The following is a 13038-nucleotide window of genomic DNA, read 5'->3' on the forward strand; positions in this document are numbered from 1 at the left end:
TAGGGTAGTAGGTAGGGTACCTATAGCTATAATAGTATTTATAGTAGCTCGCCACCCGGCCAGTAGGTAGGGGTACCAAAGCATGTGCTTGGGTAAGAATAGGCCAGTACCAGTACGAGCAGGAGGAATACCTGGCGTACGCATATATATACGAGTACGAGTACAGTACTCGTATAGATGATGAACTTTGAACATTTTTTTTCACCCCCCCGGGAGAAGGTGGGTCGAAAAACCCCAGCAACATAATATGCAGCGCTCTCTAGAGGTACGTAGCTACTAGAGCAGGCTATCAGCTATGGGCAGACCTCGCTAGTCGCTAGCTATTATTTATTATGGTAGCGGTAGACCTCCTGGCTCGTATCCTTATAATATAAAAGTGAAATGGTGTCAGTTTGTATGTTTGTATGTTTGTATGTATGTTTGTATGTATGTTTGTATGTATGTTTGTATGTTTGTCACGTTCAGCTTAATATTGTAATAATTAAGGATTATTATGATTTTAAGGGCCCGGGCCGCAGGCCCGGCCGGGCCGGAGGCCCGGGAAGGTCCGTGTCCGTGCGTGCGCCACTTGTATAATAATAAGGATAGTCGATACTGTAGGAGATACCTAGACGTCCTGCGAACATGAGCATGATGATCGACGATCGTCGATCGAGCTGAAATCGATCGAGATCGATCGCGAGCTGGGCTGCTGATCCTGCTCTTAATAATCGTACTCGTACTCGTTTATTTCGAAAACACGGGATCGACGATCCTGGACGATCACCTATCTATTATCTCTCTAGTACGAGTAGCGATAGTTGTTCACGCTTTCGAACTATACGGCTCATCAGCCTGCAGGTCTGACCCCGGTCTAACCCGCACTGATAGCGTGGGTTCGTCACGGTCTTGCATAGAAAGGAAGCGCCGAACTTCAGTCGCATCGTAGACGGGACGCGTACTGGTAGCTTTGATCTTGATCCAGTCACCAACTGTTCGGGGCGGGGAGGGACGGAGCCTCAGCAGCAACAGAAGCTTGCGGGTATTTGGAACACTCGTCAGCTGATCTGTTGACAGACCTTGCCAAACTTGGGCCAACACAGGGATAGTTTGCGTCTCCACGCAAGGCAAGCACACGGGGGCCGCGCCAAACACCATATCCTGCCACCTCCTCACAGTGCGGCTCATCCTCGGCAACAGATTTGGTAACAATCCTCTGCATGGCCAGCAGTTATGGACGCCCAACAGCCGGCGTTCAGTCTGCTCCTCTCTTTCGAACCTAAACCACTTTCTGGTCTGGTGTGTGTGACCCTCCTGTTGCCCGTCTGTCCAGGCTGAAGGCGAAGCACATGGGTAGCGGATGCAACGACTGTTCAGTGAATGACGCGTTGAGTTCTGGCTTCTAGCGGAACTAAGTGCTGAGACGGCTGCAGCAATCTGCAATCATGTCGCCCTTCGGTGTCGCTTCCACCCCGGCCTTTGGAGCCAGTCCCGCACCTGCCTTTGGAGCGACCCCAGCGCCGGCCTTTGGAGCTACCCCGGCGCCCGCCTTTGGAGCTGCCTCGGCGCCAGCCTTTGGGGCCAGCTCTACCCCTGCGTTTGGGGCCAGCTCTACCCCAGCCTTTGGCGCCAGCTCCACTCCAGCCTTTGGGGCCAGCTCCACTCCAGGTTTTGGTGCAGCTGCCACTCCTGCCTTTGGGGCTAGCTCCACCCCAGCTTTTGGTGCAGCGCCGGCAACTCCGTTTGGGTCCACTCAAACTCCCGCATTTGGAGCGACCTCAGCTCCCGCATTTGGAGCCTCCACCCCTGCCCTTGGAGGTATACATCGACCGTGACGGGTGTTGCGCAGTTGTCTGCCATTTCTTTCTTGCTACGCTGTCTCCTTTCAGCTGCATATGTATTCGCAGTTTGTGTTGTGACCGGTGCTTGCCCCTGCCTGCAGCCGCCAGTACACCGTCATTGTTCGGCGCCGCCTCCACAGGTGCCAGCCTGTTCGGAGCCGCACCGGCAGGTCAGACCCCGAGTCTCTTCGGCGCCACCCCTACTCTTGGCTCCTCACCGGCACCTTCCCCGCTGTTTGCAGCAAGTACGCCAAGCATTTTCGGAGCTGCCACTACCACGCAGGTAACCAGCTATCCCGTGCCATGCTGTGATACTACTCCCAGATGATCTCCCATGCATGCACCTTTCGCCTGCTTCACTCCTGGTTTGCATCGATTCGAGCCACCCATTGCTGCCCAACCTCTGTGCCCGTCCCCCTGTCACCTGTTTGCGCAGTTGGCCCCCTCCATGTTTGGCGGGCCTGCACCCGGTGCTACACCGATGGGGGGGAATGAAGCGGCGATGCGGGAGCTGCAGGTGGGGTATTGTTGAACCATCAGGCTTCCACATGGAGTCAGCGATTTCCAGCTTCTGATGGTGCTTGTGGCTTTGCTTTGCGTGTGTCCTCGGCCGAGTATTAGCGCGGCGCGACTCGTGAAGGGCTCACGTTGTCGCTTAACAAATGTGATCCCGCTTCCCCGTGTACTGCACAGGCCATTGAGGAGGCTTACCGGCCCGGCTCGTCTCAGTCTGCGTTCACATTCTTTCTATTAAATGTTGTTGACAACGCTCAGCGCTTCACGCCCCCGAACGTCGATGGGCACAAGTGGCGTGAAGCCATGAAACAGAAAGCTCAGGAGCCGTACTCTGATCGCCTCTGGCCAGTGCAGGTGGGCCTCATCTGCGTTCGCTCGACTGCCTCATCTTGATTGCTTGCACGCCATGTTGGACAGCAGTGAGCGATTGCCAGTGAAGCTTCAAAACCCACCTGGCCCACCTTCCTGGCATTGTGTGGTTTTGCCTATCAAAGCACCTGAAGTGTGCAAACGATATCCGCCCGCCAGGCAACAGGGTTCAGCGACCTGTTGGCGAGGCGAGCTGCTCAGGATGAAGCCATCAAAGAGAATGAAGAGCGACTGGCAGCACTGCGAGCTGCTGTACGCCAGGTTTCTCGCAAGCATGAACTGGGCATCCAGGAGCGCAAGCAGGGGATTGTTCGTCGGCACCAGGTGCTCGCACCATTTTTTTCTTTGGTGGGTTTGGGGTTTGAGGAGAGAGGGGGGGGGGAGGGGGCAATGGTGGAGCCATCAATGCGGGTGGCATCATGTGGCATTTACTCTTTCCGTAGATGCACACCGGCAACTCAGGCGTTGGAATCGTGACCACAGGAGCTGTGTCATCACCTTCTTCGTGTTGCTCGTTGGATTGATGGCGCCGAAGGGCGGTTAGCATCCAGTATGGGCGGCAGTGCCACCCAGGCAAGCACCGGATCTGACCACTTTCGTGCTTCTCCTCTGTTCTCCCTGTTGGTTCTGGTGCGAGTCGCCCCGACGAGCCTTAGCATGCGCTGCACTGTCCCTTGCAGGGTCGCGATATCTTTGAGTATCATCGTTGGATTGCAGCTATCGAAGCTGCTGTTGCTCCATCCAGTGCCGGTGGCTTGCAGCGGCAGGTGTGCCAGCGTCCCTGCCGGGCAGAGGGGGTGCCTCTTGGCTGGCAACTTCCCCCCCCCCCCCCCCCCCCCCAAAAAAAAAAAAAAAGCACTTTGTTGTGGAGGTCTGAGACACAGCCGCGTTGGCTGCCGAGGGATCCTCTGCAGGTTTCCTGAGCACGCAGAGCAGGCAGCATTCTGCATGAGCCTCTGTTGTCCACTCTGACTTGGCTGTGCATTCTGCTAGGTTGAGGCGCTTGCTGCAGCTGTAAGGCTCAGAGTTGGCGGAGCAGCACAGGAGCCTGCATCCTTGAAGGTGAGTTAGCGTCACCGCGTATCCCATGTGGTGACAGGATGAGCTCTGTATCCTGCAAGGGCTGGTGCCGCTCCTCCATGGTCACATCTCTGCCCACAGCTTTCTGAAGTGCACCTCTGAGCGGATTTGTGCCACACTAGGTTGGGATGGACGAGGACAGCCTCCGCCAAATGCACAAGCTCCTTGAGAACCACATGGGGGCTGTGCGGAAGCTACAAGAGATCCTTGTGCGCGACCAGCGGGACATGGACATCCTGGCAAGAGTCGACCACCAATGATGTGGTGTGCCGATCCAGTAATAGCCTACGCGACAGTGATGATGATCAGCCAACTCCGCTGTTTAATTTGCCCCACCACCATCAAATACCACCTCAGGGTTTCTCCACCTCCGAACGGATGATCTGTCACACTCATCCATGATCCATACTGGGTGCTTTTGTGGTGCAAGGTACTCTGCGGCTGTGCGTGAGGCATTGCAGTCATGCATGCTCGCCTGCATTCGCCGTGTTATGAGCCACTGGACTCTGTGATGTGTACGCCGGTACCCCCCAACACAGGATAGGAGGTACCGAAGGATAGTACTCCAGAAGACGCTGGCTAGGTTGCGACGGGGGCTGGGGTTAAGTTGCAGAAGTGTATGGCTGATGGGAGTAGCACCCACCTTGTCTAGCAAGCCCAATGATTGCTGGACAACACCAGACCACACCCTCGATTTCATTTCATCTCATTTCATTTCATCTCGTAGCTACGCCAAAAACTCGACGAATTGTTGTGTTGGAAATTGCCAATTGGAGGCATATTATATTAATAATAAGTTATTATTATTATTATTATTATTATTATTATTATTATTTAATTAAAATAATAAATAATAGTAGCGTGTCATGGCGTAGGCGTACGCCAGCGTACGTACGCATATCTAATTTTAGGCTGTCGAGCTGTCATGTCGTACTACGTACCACTTGACAGGGCAGCAGTACTACTGTTTTCATGTTTCCTTATCCTTGTTTTGATCCTTACTTAGTGGCGTCACACAGAGCGGACACTCGCTTTGTTGTGATCGCTCGACTCGAATCTCTACCGTACGTCTTTTTTCAGGTACTCGTAAACCGTTACGTACAGTCAGTACGTACGACCAGTTTCCGTGTAACTTTTCTGTTGTTTTCGTACTATTTTCGTACTTTCCGTGCTGTTTTCGGACCCGTGCAGCAACCGAAAGCCATTCCGCGGCTTTCCGCGCCAGCGGACCCCCAGAAACCGCAGTTTTCGCGTTCGACCAGCCCCTAGGCTCGCACCAAGTGTGCAGCTTAACATTTCGTTGTCGACTATCGTTTTAGATCGCGATTCCGTCCATCGCCGACCCTAATTTGATCATTGTTGGGTGTCAGGTGATAGGCATTGCAAAACCTGAGCAGATTCACTAGAAGCGAACTTCAACCTGGAGTTTGAACAACAAAGTCACTCTTTTTCGTACGATTCGAACGTTTCTAGACCCTTTGGAACGATTAGATCACCTCACTTTACTTGAAAACATCGATCACAACAAAGGTTCATAAGGGTTTAGTGGCAAAAGTGCCAGTTCGACCTTTTCTCAGTTGAGCAGCTGGTGACCTGTGGCCGCGAGTGCCAGTTCACTAGTTAGGGACTTAGAAACCGTGGACTTTGCGGGAGCCCGTGGATTTGCGGGACCGACGTGGACTTCTCGGGACTCCTTTGGAGAGGGCCAAGACACCAGTGCATTGACTTATCTTGGTCCTGGAGCAGCGAGAAGAAGTGACAGACAGTGCGCTGACATCCATAAAGCTTTCGGGACGGTTAGTGGTGCCGTTGAGGGTGCCCTGCCGTTCAGTTAGTTACGGGCATTCACCGGTTGCAGTGCCGTTTGAGGGTGCTGCCTCTGGGGGTGTTCCGGTTTGGACCAGCAACCTGTCTGTTGCAAGGCAGTATCACGGGATAAGTGGTACACTGCCGCAGACACCAGGCTATCCAGCTGGCCGTCTGTCGAAGACTTCAAGCTGAAGACCATACGAGCTAGGTGGGAGCTTGCACACTCTCCCCAACGGGCAGCTACGAGACAGCCACAGGGACAGCCCCACAGCTGCAGAGGCGAGGCTACACAGCTACACAGCTACAGCGCAGCTACACAGCTACACAGTTACAGCGCAGCTACACAGCTACACAGCTACAGCGCAGCTACACAGCTACACAGCTATACAGCCGCACAGCCCCAGCTAGGCACACCCAGCGTGGATACAGCTCGCCGGCCCTAGGACGACCAGAGTTTCCCCAGCTCACAGCAACAGTTTTATAGCAGTATTTTCAGCCCAGTTTGGTCAGCAGTTGGACTTTGGTCAGCCGCTGACAGAGCAAAGCAGTCCAAACCCGCCACCGCACAGTTCCCAGACAGCAGATTGCATCCGCACTGCACAGCACCGCATCAGCACGAGCATTCGTGGACGTCCTGGGACTTGCTTCCGGGGGCGGGGATTGCCTCCCGTTCTCGGGGGCAGCCAGGTGGAGCGCCTGGGGACATACAGCGCGCAACCCAAAACATAACCACTCAACAGTCGGGTCCCTGCTCACAACTCGCCCGAGGGCATCAGGCCGACGGGTCTCCGTGGGGTGAACAGCACCCCTGGGTTGTGGAGTGTGCGGGGCTAGTGGTATTGGGGGGCGGACCGGTCACTGTCCTGGTCAGCGTTTCTACACCTGTCAGCATTTCTGTTTCCTGCGGCTGCGCCACCGGTCGATCCACCTGCGCCACCCCAAGGTCACCACATCCCACCGGACCAGATCAGTCCTGGACAGCCAAGCTGTAAGCGGACCCACACCACAGTCACCCAGTCCACCGACCAGAAGCCATTGAGAGCCCCGGCGAGGAGTCACCACCGCTGACACCCCGGACTCTTATCAGGGCCATCACCATGCCAGTCACTACCAGGGCAGGCAGTAGATCGGAGGCGTCACGAGCTGTTGATTTTGCAGAGGACGCGGCTTCTTCCAACACACCTGGAGAGGCACCGCGCCGGTCAGCAGGCACCATTGTTGATGCCTTTCACGACACCGCCGTCCGTGCCCAGGAGGGTGATCTCAAGACCTTCGGCGGGACAAATCAAAATCTCCCAGTATGTGCGCGGTATCAGAACCCGCAACGTACACCGTTCACCGAGTGGTTCTATGAGAACTTCACGCCCAACGTTCTGGTGCCCATGTCCCGACGCAAGTCTCGCAGACTCCAACCCCACGAGGAGTACGACTACCTTCATCAGTATCTGGACAAGAGTGACACCCAGATAATGTACGCGGCACGTAAAGCCAGTTTGACCCAGGAGCTTCATCTGCAAAGCCTGATTGTGGATGACATTCGGCCAAACACCATGCCGGACATCACAAATGAAGAACTGGCGACGTGGCGTTACAACCAGGCTACAGCTCATGAGTACAGGATGCTCATACATGAGCTCGGGGAGTTGACACCCAAGCCGATCATGAAGGTAGCTCTGGAGGAGATGGTACGGGACGGGCTGGCCGTGAACCCCAGTACTTTTGAAGACCGCTACCGCAGTGTTGCAGAGCGGATCAGTGCTTCAGTACAGTGGACAGAGCTCAACTTACAGTTTTTCCTGAAACTGGTTCATCCCTGGTTGAACACAAGCAACCTGGGGACCAAGAAAATTCGGGACACCATGGAGGAGTTGGGTGCGGTTCTGTACAGTGAGACAGACCAGCTGGAACCCATCAGGAAGAAGGTTGAGACAGAGGAGAAGACTACCATGAACATGGAGCTGGCCTTCCGCGAGTTGGCTAACCGATCCCAGACCCTCCATGGTACAACTGTGGATCCGGTGTTGCTCAGCATTGGTTTGGGCCTACCAGCCAGTGCCGATGGGAGTCTTCCGAGTACAGATGTAGCCCCGCCAAAGACCAAGCCAGCCAGTGATGGCAAGGCTAAGGCCGAGACTACTCTGAACGGGCAACGAGGCATCTACACCCGCAACGGGAAGGTGTTTTTGCCCCTGTGTAAGTCGTGCACGGCTCAGGCTTCGCGCGCAAAGTATCACAACCCCAGCCATTGCCCCAGAGCCAAGAAGGACGACGAGGCTACCACGAACGTGGCAGCGGGCGGCGAGCCAGCCCCCAACACCAAGGGCAAGGGCAAGGTTGGAGGAGACGAGTCTTCGGATCAGGTCTCCAAGTTGGTTTCGGAGGTGTCGAAGTGTCTGGCGATGATGCAGAGATCGCCCGGCATTCCAAACCTGGAGTGCTGGAACTGTGGAGAGAAGGGCCACGGGTACTGCGAGTGCCCCAAACAGCTCTCCATGGCTCTCCAGCAACGTCTGACTTTGCGGCCTGTTGAGAAGGCGCGCAGAGAGAGGTACCTCGCGGCTCATTCAAAAGGCGGTAAGACTGCTAAGGCATCTGCTTCTGACAGCAAAGCGCCACTACGCAGCGCCCTGAAACCCAGCGTCGAGAGTCTGCAACAGCAGCTGGTCAAGATGACCGAGCAGCTGCAAGCGTTGCAACAGCCAGACAGCGGTTCCACGAGTGTGGCCAGAGAGTCCAAGTCTGATCGCCATGTTCATTGGCCAGACATGGAAGAGTTTGAGATGGGCGGTGACAGCAGTGATGCTGGCACCGTGACACATATGCAGGGCTATGATCAGGTGGCCAACCCACCGCCCCTGGCCTCTGCTATGTTCCAGTTGGGATCAGCGCTGGCGGACGCTAGCGGCCAGTCCCAGTACGGAGTGAAGGGGATGAAGTGGCGGAAGACAGCTGCAAACGAGGCGGGCACCGAGCCCCCGCCCCAGCCCGAGTCATCTGACACGGCACAGCAGCCCGCCCAACAGCAAGTACCTCAGGAAGTCCCTGCGGAGAGACCGCGCCCCCGGGGCCGGCCCAGGGTGTTGCCGAGAGGCAATCAGAGGGATCCCGGCCGAAGGATGGAAGTTCCTGGCTGGGACCAGCAACGGTCCATGTTGGATCACCGACCTGTGGGATTTGAGCCAGCAGGCATGCAGCCGGATGCTGCTCCTGCTACACATGGGACAACTGGAACTGATCGGGCACCTAACAGAGAATCCCGACAGCTACGCCGGGAGCAGATCTACCATGCTCTGAAGGCAGCCCTCCAGAACGCCCGATTCAGAAATTTGGATGTGAGTGTGGTGACAAACACGGATGAGCACACACGCAGGCTCTGGAACCAAGCCCGGAACCAGGCCTTGCTTGGAGTGCTGGACAGCCGTGATCCATACTCAGTTGCGTGGGATGCAGCTCTGCAGGGTTGTGCAACACACTTCTTTGCAGCCGCAAAGCTACAGTTGTATGACCTGCTCCAAGATTTCTCCTCGATCTATCGAGCTGCAGTCCAGTCTGTTTTCAGTGTTACGCTACCAGAGAGTGTTGAGTTCCCGTGGGAGCTGCCAGATGTGATGACCCTGGAGGAGGCAGCAAGAGGCGGTCAGCCACCTGTCGAGCCGACCCGCCAGTTGCCCCAGTTACCCCCGTCATCACCACCAGGAGCCCCACCACTGGCACCGCCGCCATTGATGGAACACATGTCTGTGGACGAGGAAGGGGCCGCAGCCCGTACGCAGGGCCCCACGACAGTGGCCAGCATGACACAGCTGGGCCACACTTTGGCACAAGGACAGCCAGCATGCTTCAAGCGCACGCTCTGTCCAGTGGAAGCGCGTAAGCAGCTGACCCCTACCGAGTGGCAGGCACGCCGGCAACGCTGGCGGGCTCACACTGGCAAGCAGCCGGTGTACCGCCGCCCTGGGTGCAGCAACATTCGCATGGATCTCACTACCATTGAGATCTGTGGGCTTCCAGTAAAGGCCGGCCTTCTTGATGGTGGGGCTGACGTGGCCAGCTTGAACAAGTCGTTCGTTGACCGCCTGCCTCCTCACATCCGGACTATGTTGGCAGCGTTCCGCATGACCGGGATACACGGCACTGCAGAATGCCAACAGTTAAGAGGGCCAGGCTTGGAAGTGGCGATTAACCCAGGCACAGATTGGGGGCGGGTCATCGAGCACTGGCCCCGCTTCGCCATACTTGACAGCCCTGATCTCCCCGATGTCATCATCGATACATCACTGATGGGAGCCTTGGGAGTGTTTCAGATCTACGACGGCCATCACGCGTTCTATCAGCTGGACCCTGACTCCGGCGAGTGTGGGGAAATCCCGCTCGAGCGCGCAGCGCTGACAGCCACAGCTTCTGAACTCCTCAGGACCCTGCACAAACCGACCGCCGCTACTGCGTCACCGGTTTGGGGGGGGGAAGGCATGGGTTCACACTATGACCCAGTCAATTCTTTTTCGGATTTCAGTGGTCACTTGTACTTGGCACGAGCTGAAAGCTCACACAGCCAGCCGAAGGACACAGGCACATCGCTCAGAAGCCGTATACCTTCCTGGACTGACCAGCGCCAAGCCAAGGGCCCAGCTTTGGACTCGCTACGCAGCAAGGTGACAGCCGCGCAGTTGGCAGCAATCCCAGCCCTACCCCACACTACACCTGAAAAGGTCTTTGTGGCAGATCTCCGGCGCTATGGAGGCAAGTCCGGGGCTCAAAGGGAGCTCCACGTATGTGCTGGTGACCTTACTACCCTTGCACAGAGATTGCAAGATGGGGTCCACATGGAGGATGTTCAGATCATGGACATCAGGTACCAGGACAGTAAGGAGAGACAGCGGGCACGTAGCCAACTCAAATGGCTACACGACAGGTACCCGGACGGGTTACCAGAGACAGCCATATCAGACTGCTTCAGGCTGGCACGGGTGGTCAACCATGATGCAGCCAGTCTCACAGCCCCTGTCGTCATGGAGTATTGTGGTCGAGTGGACCATGTGGCAGTGGAGTTTCCGTGCACCGACACATCTTCACTGGGCTACCAACTGGGTCTGAGAGGCAGCCGCACAGGGATCATAGTCCCGATTGCCGAATGGCTGTTGGACCTCCAGTTCATCCTGGCCGTGGACCGAGGATTTGCTGACTGGAGTGCAGCCCCTGCCCAGTTTGGATGGACGATTGAAAATGTGGACTTCCGACCGACTGCGCGAAGCAGCCCTGAAGTTCACGAGGCTTACGATTGGATGAAGAGAGTTTTCGGTGAGCCGGTGAACCATGAAATTCACCTAGATGGAGACCCGACTGCGCGTACGTCCCTGTGGTGGTGCAACATGTTCACCCAGGACTACTACCACTCAGTCAGGGATCAGTTTCATCGTCCACTCACAGAGACTTTTGATCAGGTGGTGCGCGAGATGACCGGCGGCAAGCTGGCAGCACAGATCGCCTCAGTGGACAACCCACACACTTTGATGGGTGGCCTGAACCAGCCAGGGGAACGCATGATTGTAGCCCCCAAGATGGTGAGCCGTCCGGATACACAGTCCCAACGCGTGGACCCAGAGACGGGACGGCCAGGGGCTGGCATGCTTGAGGTGGTGGGCAGTGTTCCCAGGCAGTACGTACGTTGCCCAGCCGTCATCCGTGAGCGGTTGCTGAAGGCTCAACCTGGCTTCTACACGCGTCCTGAGCTGGACCGCACAGAGGACCAGATGGTCAGAGCAATCGGCAACATTTGCGCGCCCACATCGGTTTCTTGTATTACCCGAGTCCAGGTGGCGTATGCCCACCAGAGGGAGTTTGAGGCATGGCTCAGACTGCAAGCTAGCTCCCTGCGCCTGGATGGAACCGGACAACGGAAAGCAGTGCAGGCCCTGCAGCAGTCAACCCGTGAGTCAACGGTGACAGACCCCGACTACACCGTCAAGTTACAGCGGCTCAACGCTACCGCCAAGCGCCAGTTGACAGCAAGAGCCAAGCTACACCGACACGGTGCCGGACTCACCGTTGCGGGACGCCACTGGCTCAACACAGTCAGGTTAAAGGCCAGAGAGGTTGAACGGAAGGCAGCAGCTGCCCGGAGGCAGGTTGCCATCAACCGACTACGCCGATTGGGAAACAGTGATCCAGGAGGAACCGCGCCGAGGGCCAGCCACTGTGATCACCGTGCCCCGTTGTTGAACATTTTACAGTGGCTCAGTGTGGTTGCAGTCACTTGTGTGACAGCTTACGGATTGGGTACCAATGCGGGAGTGGCTATGCTGGCAAACCAGGCTACACAGGCACCAGTGCCTGACCTGCCGACAGCAGAGCAGGAGCACGACCCGGCACCCACAGACCAGGTTTTGGCCCGTTGCTATGCCCACTTTGCTAACGAGCAGTTCACTGGCAAGGCCGAACCTACAGTCAAAGTACCCAGCAAGCTGGTCAACCAGAAGGATGGGATCAAGCACGAGTGGGAGGTGTCAGAGTCCTTCACCAGGGCAAAAGAGTTTGCCGCCATGATGGACGAACACCCCGACACATACGCTTGGACACTCAAGGGACTGAAGCCTGTAAAGGCAGATCCCTATGAGTTTGAGTTGGTGGACGACAACCCTGTTTTCAAGCGGCAGTACCATCTCGCCAAGCGGGAGCAGGACTTCGCCGACGAATGGGTGAAGGAGTTGGAGGACGCCGGGTTGGTGCGGGAGATCAATTCTCCATATGCAGCTCCTGTGGTGGTGGCCCCGAAGAAGGATGAGTCTGGAGCATGGTCAGACCTGCGGTACGCCATCGACTATCGCGGGCTCAACGAGAAGACAGTGCGGGACCAGTACCCCTGCCCCACTGCAGAAGAGATCATGGCCAGGATGGAGGGAGCCACCCGCATCACAACCTGCGACGCCTTCAAAGCCTTCCATCAGCTGTCAGTTTCAGAGAAATGCCAGAAGTCTATGGCTTTTCATGCTGGCAACAGGTTGATGACTTGGACGCGTATGCCGTTTGGGCAGACCAACAGTGTGGCCGCGTGGCAGCGGGTGATGGACTCAGCACTGAGAGGCATCCCCTATGCAGCCGCATATGCAGATGATGTGATCATCTGGTCGGGAGATGATGAGCAGGAGCACATTGAGAGGGTGCGCGAAGTGATGGCAGCTCTGAGGAAAGCTGGCATCCAGGTGGCAGCCAAGAAGTGTCATCTGGGCCTACGCCGCATCGAGTTTCTGGGCCACATCGTGGGTACAGGAGGCATCGAGCCGATGTACTCCAAGGTGGACGCCATCAACCGCCTGCCGCCGCCCAAGAGCCAGACGGAAGTGAGAGCTTTCCTGGGGATGGCGACCTACTACTGCAGGTTCATCCCAGCTTTCCACAAGTACAAGGGACCTCTCACCGCTCTCACCAAGAAGGATGTCAGATGGAG

At 56.4% G+C, this 13038-nt stretch overlaps 1 protein-coding gene across 1 annotated transcript; it reads left to right on the forward strand.

Annotated features, from left to right (window-relative positions):
- Window positions 1-1424: 1424 nt before the first annotated feature.
- LOC142358027 (uncharacterized) lies at window positions 1425-4065 on the forward strand. Its single transcript, XM_075409500.1, has 9 exons — window positions 1425-1797; window positions 1922-2103; window positions 2257-2337; window positions 2514-2690; window positions 2865-3029; window positions 3189-3278; window positions 3386-3472; window positions 3699-3767; window positions 3908-4065. The coding sequence occupies exons 1-9, from the start codon at window positions 1425-1427 to the stop codon at window positions 4043-4045; spliced, it is 1362 nt and encodes a 453-aa protein (XP_075265615.1). The 3' UTR covers window positions 4046-4065.
- The last annotated feature ends 8973 nt before the right edge of the window (window positions 4066-13038 follow it).

The sequence above is a fragment of the Convolutriloba macropyga genome, unplaced genomic scaffold (assembly GCF_964194025.1).
Source record: "Convolutriloba macropyga unplaced genomic scaffold, txConMacr16.3 SCAFFOLD_641, whole genome shotgun sequence".
Lineage (NCBI taxonomy): Eukaryota > Metazoa > Xenacoelomorpha > Acoela > Convolutidae > Convolutriloba > Convolutriloba macropyga.